The 20,986-nt window shown below is 34.6% G+C and overlaps 1 protein-coding gene and 1 long non-coding RNA gene across 2 annotated transcripts in view; both read left to right on the forward strand.

Moving 5' to 3' along the window:
* Positions 1–12,864, forward strand: part of LOC123630006 (ankyrin repeat domain-containing protein 26-like) — a 48,270-nt gene extending 35,406 nt beyond the window's left edge. Inside the window, exons 12-14 of the mRNA XM_045539333.1 lie at positions 7,700–7,760; positions 7,853–8,055; positions 12,627–12,864. Of these exons, the coding sequence (XP_045395289.1) occupies positions 7,700–7,760; positions 7,853–8,055; positions 12,627–12,755 (393 nt within the window). The 3' untranslated portion in view covers positions 12,756–12,864. The remainder of the gene's footprint in view (positions 1–7,699; positions 7,761–7,852; positions 8,056–12,626) is intronic.
* A 200-nt stretch (positions 12,865–13,064) lies between these two features.
* Positions 13,065–17,874, forward strand: LOC123630009. Its single transcript, XR_006732526.1, has 3 exons — positions 13,065–13,106; positions 15,548–15,641; positions 17,835–17,874. It is a non-coding gene; the product is annotated as an uncharacterized LOC123630009 (long non-coding RNA).
* The last annotated feature ends 3,112 nt before the right edge of the window (positions 17,875–20,986 follow it).

The raw sequence follows: 20,986 nt of genomic DNA on the forward strand, positions 1-20,986 counted from the left end.
GAGGCTGGGAGCCTGGTTTCCTGTTTTTAAGGAGCTCCTTGCTCACTGGTGGCAACATTCTCTGGGCTTAGGTGGGCAGAAGGATGCTCCAGCAGCTCTGGAGCCCACCGACAGTCTGAGATGTGAGGGAGGGGGATGTTAACTCCTCCTCCACCTACCCTTCTTGTAGGTTTCCAAGCCTCTAATGGGTTAATCCCCACTGATGCCTTTCTCCTTCCAGTTGTGTTTTGCAGCCTCTTCCTGTGGAGTCTCCTGTAGGTTCAGAAACCCTTCCTTTAGACTGTCACTCAATCTGTGTTCGTTTGTCTGTTTGTTCTTTCTCTTTCATCTAAAGCTCCTCCTTCTTACAGAGATGCTCTGGCTAGTGGTGCCTCTGGTTCACCATCTTGCAGTTATTTATTTTAAACTTCTTGATCTGGGCTCCATTTAACATGAGCTTCTTGGGAAGGCTTTCCAGATATTCAAAGGAAATTGAGTGTTGTTAAGTAACTTGTTGGTTACTACAGGTGAATCAGTACAGGGGGAACCCCACGTCCAGTAATTATATGACGATTGCTAAATCCTTGTAGTACTGGCTTGGTGGAGTTGGGAATGATATAGGAGAATTTCCTGGATTATGAGGAAAATTTGTCATTCTCTTTCCTCACTCTGTGTGCTGAGTTGGTGGAGTTGGGGGAGGAGCAATGTGGGCACTCCCTCATGGTCATCATAGCTAAGACTTTGCTTAGGTCACACTGGACCCCAGTCAATCTCAACAAAAGCCCATGGTGACTGTTGCCTGGCTCCCTCTGATGTTTATGCTAGCCCAAGGGCTCTTTAGTCAGCAAGTTGTGAATCCTGCCAGGACTGGGTCTTTCCTTTAATAGCAGAGTGTATCTTTCGGGCTCAAGGTGATTCTAGGAGTGTAATTCATGGACTATGTTGTTAAATCCAGGGCCTTAGGAGTCTGCTATGTACTTTATTTTGCTGTTGGCATGCAAGTTGCAAAACAAAGTCTTCTGAATTTTTTCCTTTCCTTTCCCCAAATGGAAGAAGACTCTCCCTGAGCTGCACTGCCAGGGTTTGTGGGAAGGGTGACATAAGCACTGTCTTGGCCACCACCATTAGTGTATCTCTGGGTCATGTGTACCTCAAGCCCACTGGATCGGAGCCAGCACAGGCACAGGAACTACCCAAGGATGGTGTCCTTTGTGAAATCACTGCCTTACGAATGTATTTCAGGCCCCAGGCTGCTTTTTCTCAGCCAGTTGATGGACGTAGCCGGAACTAAGGTTTCAGGACAGAGAATTTCTCTTTGGCTGGGTGGGTCCAAATGCTCCCTCTGTGGGCACTGGCAGTATTCTGACCTGTGCTATGTTCCTCAGAAATTCAATACAAAGTCCCACAATCACTTCATTCTCTCTGACTCAGGGAAATGTATTCTCTTTGCTTGATGTGCTGGTGTGGCATTGCCTGCGGATGGAGGAGGGATAGTGTGCAAGGCTCTTTACTGCCCCAGTCAATGCCTCTTTCATTGATTGAATGTGAAACCTGGTACTGAGATCACTCACATGATTTTTGGTTTCCCTGAAGGTGCTTCCTTGCGTGTCTAGTTGTTGAATTTGGTGTTCATGTGGAGGGATGATTGCTGCAGGTTTCTATTTGGTCATCTTGCTCTTCTCAGATCTCCTACAGATGTCCTTTTTATAATATGACTTTCTTTTTCTTTTGGTATGTCTACTTTTAGTTCTTTGAGAAATCTCCATATAGTTTCCATAGAGATTGTTGTAATTTATTCTCCTACCAAAAGTGTATAAGCCTCTTCTTTTCACCACATCCCCACTAGCATCTATTGGTTTTGACTTTTTAATAACAACTATTCTGACAAGGGTAAGGTGGTATCGCATTGTGGTTTGGATTTGCATTTCTCTAATGAATAGTGATGTACAATGAATAGTGATGTGTTTTCATATGTTTATTAGTCATTTGTTTCTTTTCTTTGGAAAAATGTTCATTTATTTTGCCTACTTTTGATGGTTTTTTTTCTTTTTTCGTGTTGATTTGAGTTATTTATAGATTCTGGGTATTAGGCCTTTTTCAGATACGGAGCTTGTGCATACATTCTGTAGGTTGTTTACCCTGTTGATTACATCTTTTGCTATGTAAAAGCATTTTAGTTAACTTAATTTCAATTTATTTATTTTTGATTGTATTGTATTTGCTTTTTGGGTCATAGACATGAATTCTTTACCTAACCCTATTTTGAGGATAGTTTTTTCTAGTATTTTTTTTCTAAATTTTTTTTATGGTTTCAGGTCTTACATTTAAGTCTTAAATCCATTTTGATTTAATTCTTGTATATGGTGAGAGATTGAAATCAAGTTTCCTTCTTCTGTATAGGAATATCCAATTTTTCTAGCACTATTTATTGAATAGGGTTTCCTTTTTCTAGTCTATGGTTTTGTCTGCTTGGTGAATGATCAGTTGGTTGTAGGTATTTGGCTTTATTCCTGGGTTCTCTATTTTGTTTTATTGGTGTATGTGTCTACTTTTATTTTAGTAGTGTGATTTATTGGTTAATATTGCCTTATAGTGTAAATTAACATCATGTAATGCGATGCCACCTGATTTCTTTTTTCCTTAACATTGCTTTCGCTGTTCGTCGTACTCTTTTCTGGTATCATATGATTTTTTTGGTTTGTTTTTTCTAATTCTGTGAAAAAAGTGACATGGGTGTTTTGGTATAAATTGCATTGCATCCGTAGATTACTTTGTCAATGTGGCCATGTTCACAACATTTATTCTTCTAATCCATAATCCTGAGATACTTTCCCAATTTTTTGTATCATCTAGGACATTTTTAAAGTAGTATTTTGTAGTTCTTCTTGTGGAGATGATTCACAATCTTGGTTAAGTATATTCCCAGATTATTTATTTATTTATTTGTTTATTTGGAAGCTGTTATAAATGAGATTGAGTTGCTGATATTATTCTTACCTTGTTTGTTGTTAATGCATAGAAATGCTAGTGATGTGTATACATGGAATTTGTAACCTGAGACTTTACTGAATTTATTTATCTATTTCAGGAATGTCTTGGAGGTGTCTTTATGTTTTTCTTTGTATAAGATCATATTCTCAACCAACAAGGATAGTTCGACTTCAATTTTTTCTAATTTGTATGCGCTTTATCTCTCTTTTTCCTCATTGTTCTGGCTAGGACTTCCAGTGGTGTGTTAAATTGAAGTGGTGAAAGTGGGCATCCTTGTCCGTTCCAATTCTTCAAGGGAATGCTTTCAGATGTCCCCCATTCAGTATGATGTTGGCAGTGAGTTTTTTATATATGGTTTTCACTATTTTGAGGCATATTCTTCCTATGCCTAGTGTCTTGGGGGTTTTTGTCATGAAAGGGGTATTGGATTTTGTTGGATGTTTTCTCTGCATGTATTGAGATTAGGCTTTGGTTTTGTTTTTAATTCTTTTCATGTGGTGAATTACAGTTATGGACTTTTGTATGTTGAACCACATTTTCCTCTCTCAGGTGAAACCCACTTGATCATGGTGAATTATATTGTTGAAGTGTTTTTTGCTAGGTTTTGCTTGTTTGTTTGTTTGTTTTTGAGGAATTTTTAAATCTATTTTCATCAAGGACATTGGCCTATAGTTTTCTTTTTTTGTTGTTGTGTCCTTACCTGGCTCTGTTATCAGGATGATATTGGTTTTGTCAGGTGAGTAAGGGAGGATTCCCTCCTTGTTGTAGCACAATTTCTGTAGGATAGTACAAGTTCTTTTCTGTAGCTCTGGTAAAATATACCTGTGAATCCATCTCACCCTAGGCTTTTTTTTTTTCCCATGGGAGTTTTCTTGTTAATGACTCAATGTTATTATTCATTATTGGTTCATCCAGGATTTCTATTTTATCCTGATTCAAGCAGGGGACTTTGCATTTTTCCAAAAAATGTGTCCACTTCCTCTAGATGTTCTAGTTGGTGTGCATAGAGGTGTTTGTAGTAATCTCAGATTTTCTTTTAAAATACGTCTCCTTTTACATTTTGGATTGAGTTTATTTGAATCATCTCTTTTCTTGGCTAATCTGGCTCATGGTCTGTCAATGGTTTTATCTTTTCAAAGAACGAATTTTGCATTTCATTGACATTTTGTATTTTCTTTTTGGTTTTACTTTTGTTTAGTTTTGCTTGGCTATTTGTTATTTCTTGTCTCCTGCTAGATTTGGCATTGGTTTGTTTTCATTTTTTCTAGTTTCCTGCGGTATGATATTTGGTTATTAATTTGTTGTCTTTCTCATGTAGATATTTTGTGCTCTTATAAACTTCCCTCTTGTTACTACTTTTTCTGCATTTTAGAAAATTTTATAGCTTTTGTTGCCATTGTCATTCAATTGAAAAATATTTTTTCATTTCTGTCGTGTTTTCAACTTTGGCCCAAAGATCATTTCACAGGAAGTGGTTTAATTTCTATATATTTGTCCAATTTTGAGAGTTCCTCTTGGAATTGTTTCTCATTTTATTCCACTGTAGTATGAGACAATAAATACATGATATGATCTTGATTTTTTAAAACTTTTCTGAGATGTGTTTTGTGGTTTAGAATAAGTTCTGTCTTGGAGAATGTTCCATGTGCTGATGAGAAGAATGTGCATTCTGCAGTTTTTTTGGCAGAATATTCTGCAAATGTCTCTTAGGTGTATGTGTTCTACCATCTTAAATCCATTGTTTCCTTGCTGATTTTCTGCCTCAGTGATTTATCTAGTTCTGTCAGTAGAGTGTTAGGGTCCCCCAGTATAATTATGCCCCTATTGATTTCTTTTCCTGGCTGTAGTAGCATTTGTTTTATGAATTGGGGAGCTCTGGTGTTAAGTACATATATATTTAGTTTTGTTAAATCTTCTTATTGAATTGATCTCTTAATCATTATATAATAACCATCTTTGTATTGTCATTATTGTTGTTTTAGAGTCTATTTTACCTGGTATAAGATTAACTACTCTTGCTTGCTTTTTATATCCATTTGCATCGAATGTTTTTTCCAGACCTTCACTTTGATTCTGTGAGAATCTTTATGAATTAAATGTATTTTTTTGAGACATGATATTTTTGGGTTTTGTTTTTTTTATCCATGCCACGAATTAATACGTTTCAGTGGGATATTTAGAAGGTTTACATTGAATGTTAATATTGATTAGTGAAATACTGTTTCAGTCTTGTTGATTTGTACCAGTAGCTTTGTATTCTCACTTAATTTACTATTTTGTAAGAATTGTGAGTTTTAACTTCTACTTATTTTTACACTGTAGAGTATTGACTGTACTCTGATTTTTAGAGCACTTTTGAGCATTTTCTGTAGAGCAGGTCCAGTGCTGTGAGTCAGGGGAGAAGAGTCTGAATGGAGGAGAGCTGGCACTCTGGTCCTCTTTTTCCCAAGGTGTACCCTGCAGGGGATGCACTCTCTTTTTACTTGAAGGGAGCCCACCCTGTATGTCCAAGCTCTGGGATCACACAGTTCCCCTAAGACCTACCAGTGCCCTGTGGTTACTGCAATCTGACTGAGTATTAGAGAATATTTGTGTGGGTTCCAGTGTCAAGAAATGTAAAATGCTGAATTCCCCTGGGCAGGGCAAAGGCACACAATAGCTGGAAAAGCAGTATGACAACTGCTGCCTCAACTTGGGTCTGTGGTAAGCGTGAGTGATAACCAGTGGGCTAGAAGCCTGGTGCTGTATTGTCAAGAAGCTCTCAGTTCACTAAGGGCAGCAGTGCTGGGCTTATGAGGCTACAGGGTCTACCCAATAGTTTGGAGCCTTAGGACTGCCAGAGGTGTGAAAGGAGGAAAATCAAACACACTGACCTACCCTTTCCATGGGGCCACTAATTCCCTGGGGGTTCATTTCTTCTAAAATCTTGTTCCTTCTTGTTATTTCCTGTGACTTCTTTCCTTGGTGTCTCTGGCAGATTCTGGCACTCTTCCTGCAGAATTACACCTGGGCTATGATTTCATCTGAAACTTTATCTTCTTTCTGAGATGATCTGGCTTCTGATATCTCTAGTCAGCCATCTAAGCTATATCCACTCCATGTTTTTCCTAGTTATTTAAATAATAATTTTATAACTCCTGCATTACTATGAGTTACTACAGGTTAGGAAACATATTTGTGTGTGTGTTAGAGTATGGAGAATGTAATCTGGCATGTATAAAGCATTTTAATATATTTTAATGGGAATAAATGAATAGATAAATGAATTTTAGTGCAAAGAAATGTTAGAATATTAAGGTTACAATGGAATGTTAAAAGTAACAATATCCATAGTATAATTAATAATTAAATCTATTGAATTTTTAAAATATAATTTAAATTTATGTTCCCCTTTAATAATTAGATTGTACAACTTCAGGAGAGTTATTATGAGAAAATATTTCATAAAAATGAACAAATTAGCAACATATCATAAGTAGGAAAGAGAACTATGTTATCTTTTCTAGTATCATCCAACTAGAAGTTTAGATTAGGATTTCAGATTAAAATTTCTTAAGTGTTCCTTATCTTCAACCGAAGTTCTATTAAAAAATGTCTTTTTAAGCAATACATTAATCTTTATAATTCTAATTACCAATTTTTTCTCCAAGTACAAAAGAGATGGAATATTTCTTTTTCTAATTTTTTTATCTCTGTAGCAATAGTGTCACAGCTTCCACATAGTGGAAGATGATTATGTTTCAATAATTTATTGTTTTATGGTAATTAAATTAAATTCTTTCCTATAGAAGAATATAGGAAAGTAAATTGTAGAGTAAATATTAATCAATTATCAGTTTTATCATGGATATACTGTAAACTAAAGTCTCTGTTTTATTCTCATATTTCTCCATGTACCTTATCATACAGAATATTTTTCCTTTTCTTCCATGGTTTAATCACATATTAGGTGGAGTGGTCATGTCTCTTTTTGTTTGTTTGTTTCATCCTCCTCTTCCACCTTGCAAAAATGCTTTTCCCCAATCTAAATATTTCCTTGCAGAATGCATTTCCTCAGTGTGTACCCTGTCAGTGCCTCTTTGTCTTCATTGTCATCGTATTTAGTGAAAGCTTTCTACTGAGTAGCTCTTTGTGGCTTTCATTCTTCAATGATTGCCCCACAAGGTTTATTATTGTTTTCTGTCTTTCTTGGGAGAACCTGAATCTATACAATAATTTATCTTTAGAATTTTGACAAACATAATAGAAGTGATTGATAATATTTGCAAAGCCAACCCATTAAAATAAGTTATTACTAAAACCTAAACTCTCCCATTTTCCCTGGCAAGAGATAGTTAATCCAAATGTAAATCATGCAAACACATTTCACAATGTAACACAAAATTGATTAATTTAAGTATCTTAATGATAGTTACTTTAATAATCCTGTAAGCTGACTAGGTCCATTTTTGTCTCAGGCTATTTTGGCTAAGAATATAATCTAATGGATATTATAGCATTTGTAGAATAATCAATTATGGGCAAAGGGAGTAACATTCTTAGGACATCTGTACCATCTCTCATAATCTTCACCCCATGAGAAGATGTAAATTAGTAAATGACAGAATTGAGGTTGAATCTACTCCAAAACCTCTTTTCTTTGCATTAGGTCATATGGTAATGGTGAATATTATAATTATTTTACCACTTTGATACTTGTTATCCTTAAAGCTATTGTTTTTTGTTCTAGGATGTTTCTGAACCAAACTTAACCAACTTAACTACTGCTTCTCAGCAATCCAGGAAATATTGTAAGCTTTTTAAAGATTGCCTATTTTTGTATTATCCACTGATTCTTCATTACAAATATCTTTATATATTATTTACTTTCTTTTTACTGTAGTAGAAGCAAAATATGCTACTGTGAGAACAGGTAAGGGAAACGTGTTTGAGGACAAGATTTCTGATCATCCAAAGGAAGATGTGTTTGAATGCTTTCCCACAACATCAGGCAAAGTCCAGGGCTTTTTAAATCCTTCCTTTCCACCACCTGAGCCTCAGCGGAAACCTTCCTCCGGGTCATTGGAAAACTGTGGTCTTACAAAGGTAAGTTATTATTTGAAAAACTTTTCTCCCCCATATATTTATGTACCCCTCCCCCATCCTCATAATGCTGACAAAAATACTGTAAAGAAATGGACCTCCTCAAGGCCATAATAGAAAACAAATGTAATAACAAAAGGAAGGATGGACAGGATTGAGATTTGTAAAAGCTGAGGGGAGTAAACAATTCTTAGGTTAGAAATTGTAGAAGGAAAGAATTAGAAAGCAACCCAAAAGAGCAGCTCAGAAATGTGGAAATGAAGAGGGGGATGATGGGGAAGAATTCATGCGAAGAAGGGCAAGATAAATACAAAGTTTGATTAAGAGAGTCAAGATCACACAAATTATTATGAAAAGATAACAGAAATAGTGGAGATAAATGAGAGTGGGAACTCTGTATTGTAAGGTATGTTAGAAATTGTTTTCATGCAAATCAAGAAAAGACAGGCAATGAAAAAGAGGCTGATATTCTTTTAAAAACTTATAGATTGCTTTAATGAAAAACAAACTGAAAAGTTAAGGGTGGCTATAATTAATATATTGTACATTTAAAACTAGCTATAAGAGAATAATTCAAATGATTCTGCCATAAAGAACAGATACTATTTAACATGATGCATATCTCAAGTACACTGATAAGATTCTAGAAATGTATCAAAATTTATGTCCCTTCAAAATTTGTACATCTATTATGCTCAAATAAAAACTATGTAAAAAGGAAAAAAATGAATCCTCATTTTTAAAAAATTATTAAGGTAATACATTTAATCTAGTAAATTATTAAAGTAATATATTTAATCGAGTAAAACCTATGTTCCTGGATAATGCCAAGTGAAATATATTTCAGGCCATATCTGATATTATGAATTATTAATTTTTGACTCTTTCATTTCTTCTTTAAGGTTTATAAGTTATCTTTTGCATATCCATAACTTACTTAAATAATTTGTATTACTGTTTGGTATAATGTTGACAATCATTTTAGATCTGTTTGAAAATAGAGAAAGGAATAAACATTTTATTTGATCTTTTTTAAAATTTCAGGTTATATAAGGGAGGTTCTTAATCAGTATTCATTAAATAAGAATATAAATTTTGAGCTGCAACCCTCTTGAAGAAATAAATGCTACAATTGTTTACTTCTGGACATGTGATTTATCTTGTGCCAATAATTTCTACATATAACAGACACACATATGTATACATCACATGAATGCAATCATAATTGATTATTGTTCCCTAGAATAAACTACTTATTGTCATAGCATTATAAAGAAGGGGTGACTGTCAACAGAGTATACACATTCATCTCTGGAAGATGGTTGTTTACTTTTAAAAAATATTTCTAGCATTGGGAACATTTTATATTATTCTCAGGAAGATTTATTAAGTTTAGTATTCATAGTTGTTATATCTTGCACATAAATTTGTTCATCTGCAAAACTCAGAAAGCCTGTAGACTTGATTTTGTAGTCCTCTCTCCACTCCTTATGTGAATATTGGGGCCTGTTTGACAATTGTAGATGTATTTAAAGATTCTTAAATCTTCAATTCGGGTAATCATAGCTTTATGTTCTTTATAGTAGATGCTCTGTCCAATTTTTAACTACCGTCCTATATGATGGAAATAGGAAATTAGAGCTATGAGTATGTTGCTTACATGGGAGTAAGAAAACAAGGTGAAATTTAATGGAGGGCTTTATGTTTCTTTCTTACATGATCATAGTACTTAGAAATACATCATAATTCTGCATCACATAAGCATTTCTCTTCTACAGTTTAAAATTTTAAGATTAATTTTATTTTTTTTAGTGTCATTCCTTTTTTTATTTTAATTTTTTTAATTCAGGATATTTTGGGGGTGCAAACATTTTGGTTACATGAAATATTGTTTGCCTCACCCTAGCTAGGGCTATAAGAGTGTCCTTCCCACATACAGTGTTCCCCATTTCCATTAACTGTGGGTTTACTCCCCTCAGTCCTCCACCCCCCAACTTGACCAGCACCCAGTGAGTATTACTACCCTATGAGCACCTTAGTGTTTATCAGTTAGTACCAATTTGATAGTGAGTATATGTGGTGCATGTTTTTTCATCCTTCTGATACCTTACTTAAAAGGATGGTCTCAATCTCTATCTAGGATCACATAAGAAGTACTAGATCACTGTTCTTTTTTGTAGTTGAGTATTATTCCACGGTATACATATATCATTTTATTAATCCACTCATGTATTGATGGGCACTTGGGTTGTTTCCATAGCTTTGGAAAAGCGAATTGTGCTGCTATAAACATTTGATTGCAAATGTCTTTATTCTCTTCCTTTGGATAGATGCCTAGTAGTGGGATTGCGGGATCAAATGATATCTCTATTTTTAGCTCTTTGAGGTATCTCCAAATTACTTTCCACATGGGTTGTACTAATTTGTAGTCCCACCAGCAGTATAAGAGTGTCGCAATCTCTCATATCCATGCCAGCATTTGTTATTTTGGGCCTTTTTAATAGAGGCCATTCTCACTGGAGTTAGGTGATGTCACATTGTAGTTTTGATTTGCATTTCCCTAATGATTAGAGATGTTGAGCACTTTTTTTATGTTTGGTGGCCATTAATCTGTCTTCTTTTGAAAAGTTGCTGTTCATGTCCTTTGTACATTTATTGATGGGGCTATTTGATTTTTTCTTGTTGATTTTCTTAAGTTCTATATAGATTCTTGTTATCAGCCCTTTATCAGATGTGTAGAAAGCAAATATTTTCTCCCATTCTGCAGTTTGTCTGTTTGCTGTAATGATAGTTTCCTTGGCTGTGCAGAAGCTTTGTAATTTGATCAGGTCCCATTTGTTTATTTTTGTTGCTGCTGTGATTGCTTTGGGGGTCTTCTTCATAAATTCTTTGCCTAGGTGGATGTCTAAAAGACTCTTCCCAACATTTTCTTCCAGAATTCTTAAGGTTTCGTGCCTCAGGTTTGAGTCCGTTATCCATCGTATGTTGATTTTTGTGAGAGGTGAGAGGTGGGGATGCAGTTTAAATCTTCTGCACATGGACGTCCAGTTTTCCCAGCACATCTTGTTGAATAGAGATTCTTTTCCCATATGTATGCTTTTGTCTGCTTTGTTGAAGATTTGATGACAATATGAGGATGGTTTTATGTCTGGGATCTCTGTCCTACTCCAAAATTCTATATCTGTGTTCTTGTGCCTATACCATGGTGTTTTGGTTACTATAGCCTTGTAGTAAAGTTTGAAGATACTTTCAGACCCAAAGTCAAGGGCTGGAAAACAAACTTCCAAGCAAATGGAAACCAAAAGAGAGAGGCCATGGTGATTCTGATTTCAGACAGCATAAATTTTAAAATAGCAAGACTAAAGAAAGACAAAGATGGTCACAAAATCATGGTGAAAGGAAAAATCCAACAAGAAGGCTTAACAATTCTTAATATTTATGCACCGAACACAGGAGCACCCAGATACATAAAGCAAACCCTGTTTGATCTAAATAGCATGATAAACAGTAATTCCATATTAGGAGGGGATTTCAGTACCCCACTGACTGAATTGGACAGATTCCCAAACAAAAAGTAAGCAAAGAAATCATGGACTTAAACAAAGCTCTAGAACGAATGGGTCTAACACACATCTACAGAATATTCCACCCAAATAAAGCTGAATATACATTCTTCTCATCATCTCATGGAACTTTCTCCAAAATTGATCAAATCCTAGGCCACAAATCAGACCTCAACAAATTTAAAAACATAGAAATTGTACCATGTATCTTGTCAGATCATAGTGGTATAAAACTAGAGATCAATTCCAACAGAAACACTGCTTCACAAGGTCATGGAAATTAAACAATCTCTTGCTGAATGATTACTGGGTCAAGGGAGAGATCCAGATGGAACTTAAGATTAATTTTAAAAATAGTCTTCTTGCAGCATCTTGAATTGGTACTTTAGAATTAAATCTTTTTATTCAATTTAAAAGTGTATGTTATGATAATATTCCAGAAATAAATATTTTCATATATTAGTACTATTATATCTCACATTCTTCAAATTTTTAAAAGTATAGTTGAAAAAATTGAACTGTATTTTTCCTCCTCTTATTCTCATTTTCAAAATTTCTGAGTTCTGTATAGAATTTCATTATTTAATTCTACCATTTTCATATACTTTACAAATACTCATCCTTTTTCTCACATTGCCCTGTCTTGAAATGCTTCACACCCATTCTCAGCACTTTTTCTATCTTTCACAATGTGGCCATATATCTTTGCAGTATTTCCTGATCTTCCCAGGCAGAACTCACTGCTCTCTCCTTTGTGCCCTTACTGTCCTTTATTCACTTTAATTGTAGAATCAGTGAATTATTCTTTTCCATCTCTCTTTCATACATCTCAAACTCCTCTTGAATCTAGGGCAAAATCCACCGTTTTTTTATATTATCAGCTTCTGCCAGAATAGTGCCTGTGATTTGATAGACAGAGTAACGTTCATTGTCTTATAGACTAATTGAGTGAGTGAGTGAGGGAATAAATGCAATGTTTTCTGAAGTTGGGATTTTTTTTTTTTTAAATAGGAAGGAGCAACAAAGCCAGCATCTGGACAAAAGGAAAATGGTATTGGTATTATTGAACATGCTCCGCGAGAGCAAAAAGTAATGTCAATTTTATTTATGTGCACAAAAATAACAGAAGTGGTAAGTTAGTGAATACCTATGATACTCTTTAATCCTTAAATGCCATCACACACACAAAAAAAACATTTAAAGTATGCAGACCCAAATATATTATCCATTTCTTTTAAATATATTTCTTTTGCTGTCTTTCTTGATACTGTCTACTTTTTTCTTCCTAAAACTGGTTCAACCTTGAAATTATTTTTGCTATTAGTTTTATTTTATTGAGATAAAAATGAATGGTGATAGACTTGTATATGTATTTAAAATGTATGATAAAAATGTTCTCATGAGTGTATCTGTGAATACCATTTTATAGACAAGATGTCTGCATTAAAGCCTGGAAAAAATGAAGATGCAGAATCACCTCAGGATTTGGAGGTACTGTCTATTGTTGTTGTTATTTTAAAATATAAGTATCAAATGATGTTAGAACCTAAAAGGAAATGTTTAGACTTTATGTTCTCACCTCTGTTTATACCTGTAAAGAGTTAGTTTCTTGTATTTTCAGCTCACAATTAACAAATTGGTTATTGCATAGTACAATTCTTCTCACCTGTGGGATTCATTTAAGAAGCTACTATAGTATAGTGCAACAAAATAAAGCTTAGAAAAGGAATCAGTTTGGGTTCTCAACTTAGGTTTTTCTACAACAAAAGAATTATTCCAGGTCAACTTATGATCAAATGAATCATTCTATGTTATATGTGGGTGTGTAAAAGTCCTAATGATACTCAGAGAGAAACTGTTTGAACGATTGTCTTTTCCAACGTGGAACTTAAAAAGATAATATCTGCAACTTGAAGGTGTTCGTATAATTGGGTTGTTAAGTATAGATCTGCAAACAACATTTCCAGACAAGGAAAAGTATGGGAACAGTAAATATGTAGGACTATAGTAACAACAGTTCAGTTTAGTGGTGTTTTAATAAGTAGAATTCATTTTTAAAAATAGAAGCCATTGGATATTTTTGTGGCATCCATGTTTGTACTAGTGTCAGCATAATATAATGACAGTGTACATTGAAGTGACAACTGTGGAAAGATATGGGAAGGGTCTGATGATAGAACAGCTGCTGCACAGTGGTACCAGCACTGAGTGGAAGCCAGAAGACATGTTAGTGTCCTGGTGCTGTCGCTTAGTAGCCATGCAATCTTGAAAAAAATGAATGATTTATCCTATTCAGATATCAGTGACCTTCTTCATAAATATGGTACTAACATCTATTCCTTAAGTACGCGCAATGAACAAATGTGGTAAGAAACATAAAAACATTTTGTAAACTGGAGAGAGTGTTTATACAAATGAGGGACCAAATGATTACACTGATACTCACTAACTTAATGAATGCTGAAGGTACTTTTTGCAAACCAGAAGGCAGTAGTCCTAAGAAAAGAATGGAAGTTATAGCAAGCATATGGATTCCTAATTTTGGTTATGTTCAGTTTCCCAGCAGACTATTACCAGAGATGTCCTGTGGGAATATAGTGATTTGATGCTTGAGACCTTCCTGATGGGATTTTACATGTTTTGATGTTGATTAAATGTCTGTTATTGAGTACCAACTACATGCTGGGAAGTAAGACACTGAATATACAAGATGAGGGAATATGCTATAGGGGTAGGAAGAGAAAAATAAGTAAACAACAAAGAGCTATAGGTCATTATAAGTTCTGCATATAAGGAAAACAGAGACTGGTTAGAAAATATTGAGGTAGTTTGTAGTTAGGATGGGGATGGAAATGTGAATAGAATTCTGTAGTCAGAGAATATCTTTCTGAGGGTGACATTTACATCGCCGACTTTCACATGACTAGGAATGAGCAAGCTACGTGAAAGTCTAGGAGGAGGACATTCTGGATGGAGAGATGAGTGGATCACATCTCTTCATTTTACCCTTAACATCCTGGAATGACCAGGAAGCAGGAAATGGGACAACCACCATCCTACTCAATTATTATTAAGTATAGAAAAAATGTACAAATAAGTGTCCAGCACCATTTAGATGCTTTATGAATAAATATTCTTATAATTCTCTCTTCATTAAGGTTTGCTATTCTTTTTTGCAGTTTTCTTTTTAATTGGGAAAGAGTTACATATACTTTACTTTGTGTATCTCTAATATTTGTTTGCTTTACCTTGTACATGTGTAACATTTCCTTGGTTTTATTGAAATATGACATAAAGATATGTTTTTTTACTACTCCATCATTTTATTCATCCGTTTATACTATCAGTAAAAACTTTATTAAAAAATATTTAGATATTTGCAAGCCCTTGTTTCCAAAATGATGCAGCTTGTTAAATGTGCTGTTCTTCCTGAACTTGACATACTCTGATGTTTGTTATCATGCTAAGTATCTTATTTTAACACTAAACATTTCGAAGGTTAAAATTATTCTAAATATTTAATTATGTAATTATTATTGTAGGTGTATTGTATGTATGTATATATATTAAATACTCTTCTTATTTTTGGTGGGGATTGTAAAGTACAATCAGGTATTTTGAAGTTACTTCCTTGTTGAAATGTGCATACCCATTAATATTTTGTCTGTGACTATATTGCCTTTTTCCTCCATTCTTGGTTTTCAGAGTCAATAGCCAGAAATAGATAAAAGGTAACCTTGAGCTGGATAACATTTGTGAAGTTCCCTGTACAAATGTTTTGGTTTTTCAATACATACTTCTCTTATTTTTAAGTCTAATTGCCTTTACAATAGGAAATTCAGGTAGTTTTAAGAATATGATTGGAAAATTTTGATGGAATTCATTATTTTTATTTTTTAATTGAAACTTATTATTGATATTAATTTTAACAGAATGTCTCCACGAATCTCCCACAGAAGTATGGTGGTGATTTACGGTGGGCTGCAGTTCACAAACAAGAATACACCATAAATGGACAAGTAGAAGGTAAGAACCATATTTTATTAAAAGAAAATCATTTAACAGACTGTTTATTTAAAAACATGTACACTGATACATTCTAAAATCCAAAGAATATCATCAAGCATCAAGAAGCAGGCATATGTAATGGAGGGTGGTCAAATAAAATAATTCTTCAGAAAAAGGAAGAGCAGAGTGTTTGAAATGTGGGAAGCACATAAAGTGAGCTTCCAATACCAGAGTGTGTCAGAGAAGTATAGCAAACATTTCTCACTCTTCTTATCTCCCTCACTGTTGGGAAGGCACTAAGGATTGAGGCACCTAAACCTGCAGCACTATCTTTTCTATACCATAGAGGAATAGAAGCATATGTGGTCAGCTGTACACATGCATAATTTAATGTGGTTTGAAATGTTCTTACTTCATAGGGTAGAATTAGTACTGCTCAAGATAAAAACTTTGGAGAGAAGAAGAGAATAGGGTCAGTTATTGAGAGATGAGGGAAGATAGAGGCTGATAAGCAGCCCATTAGAAACATTATGACTTGTAATACAATTTCATTTGTGGGGACATGATAGGGAGGAACATGAGGCTAGATTCCAAAAGGGTCAGTTCAGGTAGAGGAATGTGGAAGTACACTCAGTGTAGACCAGAGCGTCTCAAACTTTCATCAATCAGCTGTGTTAAAAATGCACATTCTGAGTCAGCAGCTCTGGGATTCTGCATTTCTAGTAACTTCTCAGCTGATGCTCCTGCTGGTGGGCCTTGGGTATAGACTTCTTTTTAGAGAAATCTGGAAGAAGAGCCATTGGATAACAGTTTAAGACGCTACAGGATCAGGGGGAAACATTATTTTGTTATCATTTCTGAGCATGTTTGTAGCCAGAGGGGAAGGAGCCAAGTGATGAGGAAGGAGAAATTAGAGATGTGAGGTACTACCGCTAAATGAAGAGGAAAGATGTGGTGGGAATAATAAATCAAAGATGTTGAAGGAGGAGAATAAGGGGCACAGATCTCTACATGACTGCTGTAAAGGAAGAAAGATTGTGAGGGGTGAAGGAGGGAGGAATGAAAGAAGTTAGGAAGGTGATTTTGGAGTTGATGAGGAAACTTGGGAGCACTTCAGATGACTTCATTATATTTACACTCAAACAGAAGCTTAGATTCTTGCTACTTTAAAGGTTAGTGGAAGCAGGAGGGAGTGCTAGAATTGGGGTGAACAATAGTAATTTATTTTTCCTCCCCATAGCTGTCAGACAGCAAATATACATGTTGCATTAATATTAGTTAATCAAATGAGATTAATTTGAATATAGAAGCATCAGCCGCTTTTTTAAGATAGCTAAATTTTTGGTAAGGTAATTGTTTCATAAAAGACTTTTAAAGACTACTTGGTAACCAAACTAATTTTAAAAAGAAAAAAATTACAGAGTTCATCCTTGAATACTAAAATTGTTATTTCAATATAGAAAATTTATTATACATTGTTTCTTAGATGTGGTGTTAAGGCTTTTTGTATGTGTGTGTATCAAGAAAGTTTAAGATGACTAACCCAGAGGATACAAGAAATGTAGGCATACCAATAGCCCATATAACTAATGAAAAAGGTGAATATTTTCATTAACTAGCATTCTACAAATGAATCCAAGCTGATCAGTTCAGAATAGTTTTTCCGATGAAAGATGAATTATGCTCTCAACTGCATTGCAGCTGAGTACTTCTAAATCGTGGGACAAATTGAAGAACATGATAACTAATTATAGTATAATGGTACAAATAATTCTGCTGGGTTGTGTTACAGATATGCTGTAGCATTCTCCCATCAGTTTTGATGGTTACCCTCTCAGGGTCATGACTTTCTCCGCTGATTAATGATCCCTTTTCCCCTCATCAATCAGCATGTTCACACAGATCTATGGCCACTTTCCTCTTCAGTTAACAGACATAGCTAATAGTTAATAGAATTTGTGAGTGAATCTTTGAGATGTTGTATGCCTTGGACCAGGTGTCTCCCCAAGTGGTTTCTTGAAGCTTGGGTTTTTTTTCTTTTTTTAATTAGAAATATTTCTTAAAGAAGTAAGTATTTCATCATAGATTTAGCTTCATTTAAACTCTAAATTTATACAATGAAAATTTTATTTTCTATCTATTTCTATAAAGACTGTCTTTTACCTCACTCTTCTAACTAATCCAATTTAATTCAATGTATGGATTTTTTAGCAGAAGAAGACCTAGAAGTGACATCAGAGAATGAGCAAGAGAGTCATGAAGGAAGTGAAAATAACCAGCCACCGGTATGTAAAGATTTAAATTTAAATTTCTGGTTTAACATAATTTTCTTCATTTTAATAACATCATTTTGCACTAACCTGTTAGAGTAAATAATCATTTACTATTTTATAATTTTATTTATTTATATTTTTATTTTTCCAATTTATTTATTTATTTTCATTTTTCAAAAAAATTTCAGAATATTATAGGTCTACAAACATTTTGGTTATGTGTAATGCCTTTGCATTGCCCAAGCCAGAGCTACAAGTGTGCCCATCCCCCATACAGTGTGCTATGCGCTCATTAGTTATGAGTTTACCTACCCCCATTTAAAGTAGTTATGCAACTGAAAATATTCTTACAATCTCTAGTAACTTATAGCTGATGTTTACCTTGGAGTTGAGGCATATGTTTTTCCAAATTTTGTTTACTCTTCCATTTTTACAACTTCCTTACATGATAAAGAGGGTGACATCAAATATTGAATTATAAGCAATAGAAATTATGAGTAATTTAAGAGTGATGACCACTGAGTTGTATTCATGTCAAAGGAGTAACCATTGCCAGTGGTTCAGAATTTTCAGTTTTATGTTATCAATCATTAATGCCACGGTTAAAGATTTCTTCTGCCTTGTGGTCTCTAATTGACTTCATCATCTATGTCCAGGGTGAGAATAGGGTCATAAAGTCATCTGTACTGTCTGTTAAGGGACTCATATCTTTAAGAAGGGGTCCTTTGGTGTTAGGGTACAAACAACTTTCTAACTTGTTTTAATGTGGGAAATCATGAAATGTTATTATATTTTTAAATTCACTGTCATTAGGAGACTTTAGACTGTTAGTGGCCTCTGAATGGAGGTTTTTTCCAAGTTCTTGGTGTTAATCAGGAAAAGAATTTTAGGATGGACCATGAAAGTCAAGCAGGAAGCTTTATATTGAATGATTGAAAGCAACAGTGCACTCTCTCAAGAGTAAGAGAGTGGGCAGGCTTTGAAAAGAGCATCTGCATCAGGAGGAAGAGGTTTTTGGTGTTCTGAAGTCTTATTAATCGAGGGGAGGAGTATTTATGAGTAAGGGGCTGACTTTTGCTATGAATTTGGGTAGTAATTCCTAAAATTGGGTTTGCTCTCATTTTAATACTGTATATGGCTGTCTTTGAGCCATCATGGTGATTTCAAGGGTGGAGCAATTGTAAAACTCCAGTAATAATTGGCCTAAGTTCATGTAAAATGAGAGAAATCATAATGACAAGCCAGCTGAAGCTGGTTCTTGCCTATGGTTAACAGCCCCTCTAGTCAGCTCCTGTCTAAGGGTTATTTACTGTAACATCTGCTCCCACTTTGCAAGTCCCCACATGTGATCTCAGCCCTGTCTCTGAAACTTCTCTTCTAACAAGACTATATTAGAACTAGTCTTAAGCAGATTGTCCATCTAGATTCGTGACATTATCATCTTATGGTATATCATTTGAATTAACATTTAAGAAATTCCTTTTCTTTCTAATTGGTGTGTTGATTTTGGATCCTAATAATTAAAAGTGTGACACTCCCCAGTTAGCAATCTTTAGAAAAAGTACTTAAGTGCTACCCTTTCTACTTTCTCTTCATCAATTGCCTGATCCATTCTGATTTTCTACTTATAAAAGTTCATGGGTAAGATGGAGTTATCTAAAGATATAATTGTATATAGAAATAGATTTTATCTGTTATGTAAATGATAGGAGTTCAGAATATTTTTTTCATAATCATTATTCCTTAATCAACCTGTTTCTCCATCTCCAGTCTTCCAAGTGGCCTAAGGACTGGGAAGCTAATTCATTCATATGCCATATCATCTCAACAAGAATAAATGTAAAATAAGTTAATAAAAGTATGTAGTAAGGTCTAGGATTTTTTCACCCCCTAGTGACTTAAAGATGAATTGCATTGATTTGAACAATAAAATGAAAATACAGTGGGAAGGAAGCAGTGACTGAGAAGAGATAAATATGTGTCTAACCTTGAGATTTGCAACAAATATGCCCAGCCAAGTGAATCTGTTTAATGTGCTTTTATGTGTGCAAGATTCATCTATTTGATTCAAACTGTTGGAACTTAAAATTCCATCATAACCACTTTAAATATTATTGACCAGAAACATATATAGTTCCACATAGCTTTTAAAATCGCCACTCTCAAATGTTTGTGAAATCAGAATTTACATTATGTTGCAAATATGGTATAAGATTTGACAAGTATGATTTGATCATATGAGTAGAAAAATCCCCAGCCAAAAATACAGTATTTGACTCCAAAATGGAAAGGTGAGTTCTGTATGTTGAGTTTTAAAGCTACACAAAAATCTAGAGATACTCTTTTTTAAATGTCGATGTAGATGAGGCCTGCCCCCCAATTAAGGCATTTAGTTATTTTGCCAAAGTCAGACAGTTAATTTATCTGACTAGTTTTTGACTAGTTTAATCTCGTAATTTACCTGATTCAGCATGATGCAATTCCACTATCTCTTTTTCTTTTTTTGTCAGAAATTGCTAGGTAATGCCACTTTAGGAGCTTTGAATGAATCATTTAATCTTTCTCGGTTTTACTCCAGTTATCAGTAGGTGAAGGAGCTAAAATAGATAATTACTTTATACTGTACATCCTCCAACTGTAAAATTGTATGGCTACTGAATGTGAAATTTGGGAAGCATCTCATTTTTCAGGACTCCACACCAGCAACTGAGCACTTGCACTCTGCTCCTTGTGTGGTGACAAACTTGGTTCATATACATTTGTGTGTATCTTCGTCTTTTGATATTTCTCTATCCAAATGAAAAAAGAATGATAAACGGCAGCGTCAAAAGATTAACTTGGTGCAGAAAAGGGAAAGCTTTCTCTCTGTTCCTGAAGCCTTACAATATTGCATCCTCTAAATCTGGCCATTTAACGTAAAATCCAGGTGATAAGACAGAAGAAGACGTGATTTATGTCTTTGTCTTTTTCTTTCTGTCTCTGCCAGTCAAATGGGGGTGGAAATTCCTATTATCCAGAGAAGAGTGGATGTGAATAACAGCAAAAAATTAAGAAGGGCCCTTTTAGAAATTTGGGAAAATTCTGTTTCAT

This window comes from Lemur catta, unplaced genomic scaffold (assembly GCF_020740605.2).
Source record: "Lemur catta isolate mLemCat1 unplaced genomic scaffold, mLemCat1.pri scaffold_67_ctg1, whole genome shotgun sequence".
Classification (NCBI taxonomy): Eukaryota; Metazoa; Chordata; class Mammalia; order Primates; family Lemuridae; genus Lemur; species Lemur catta.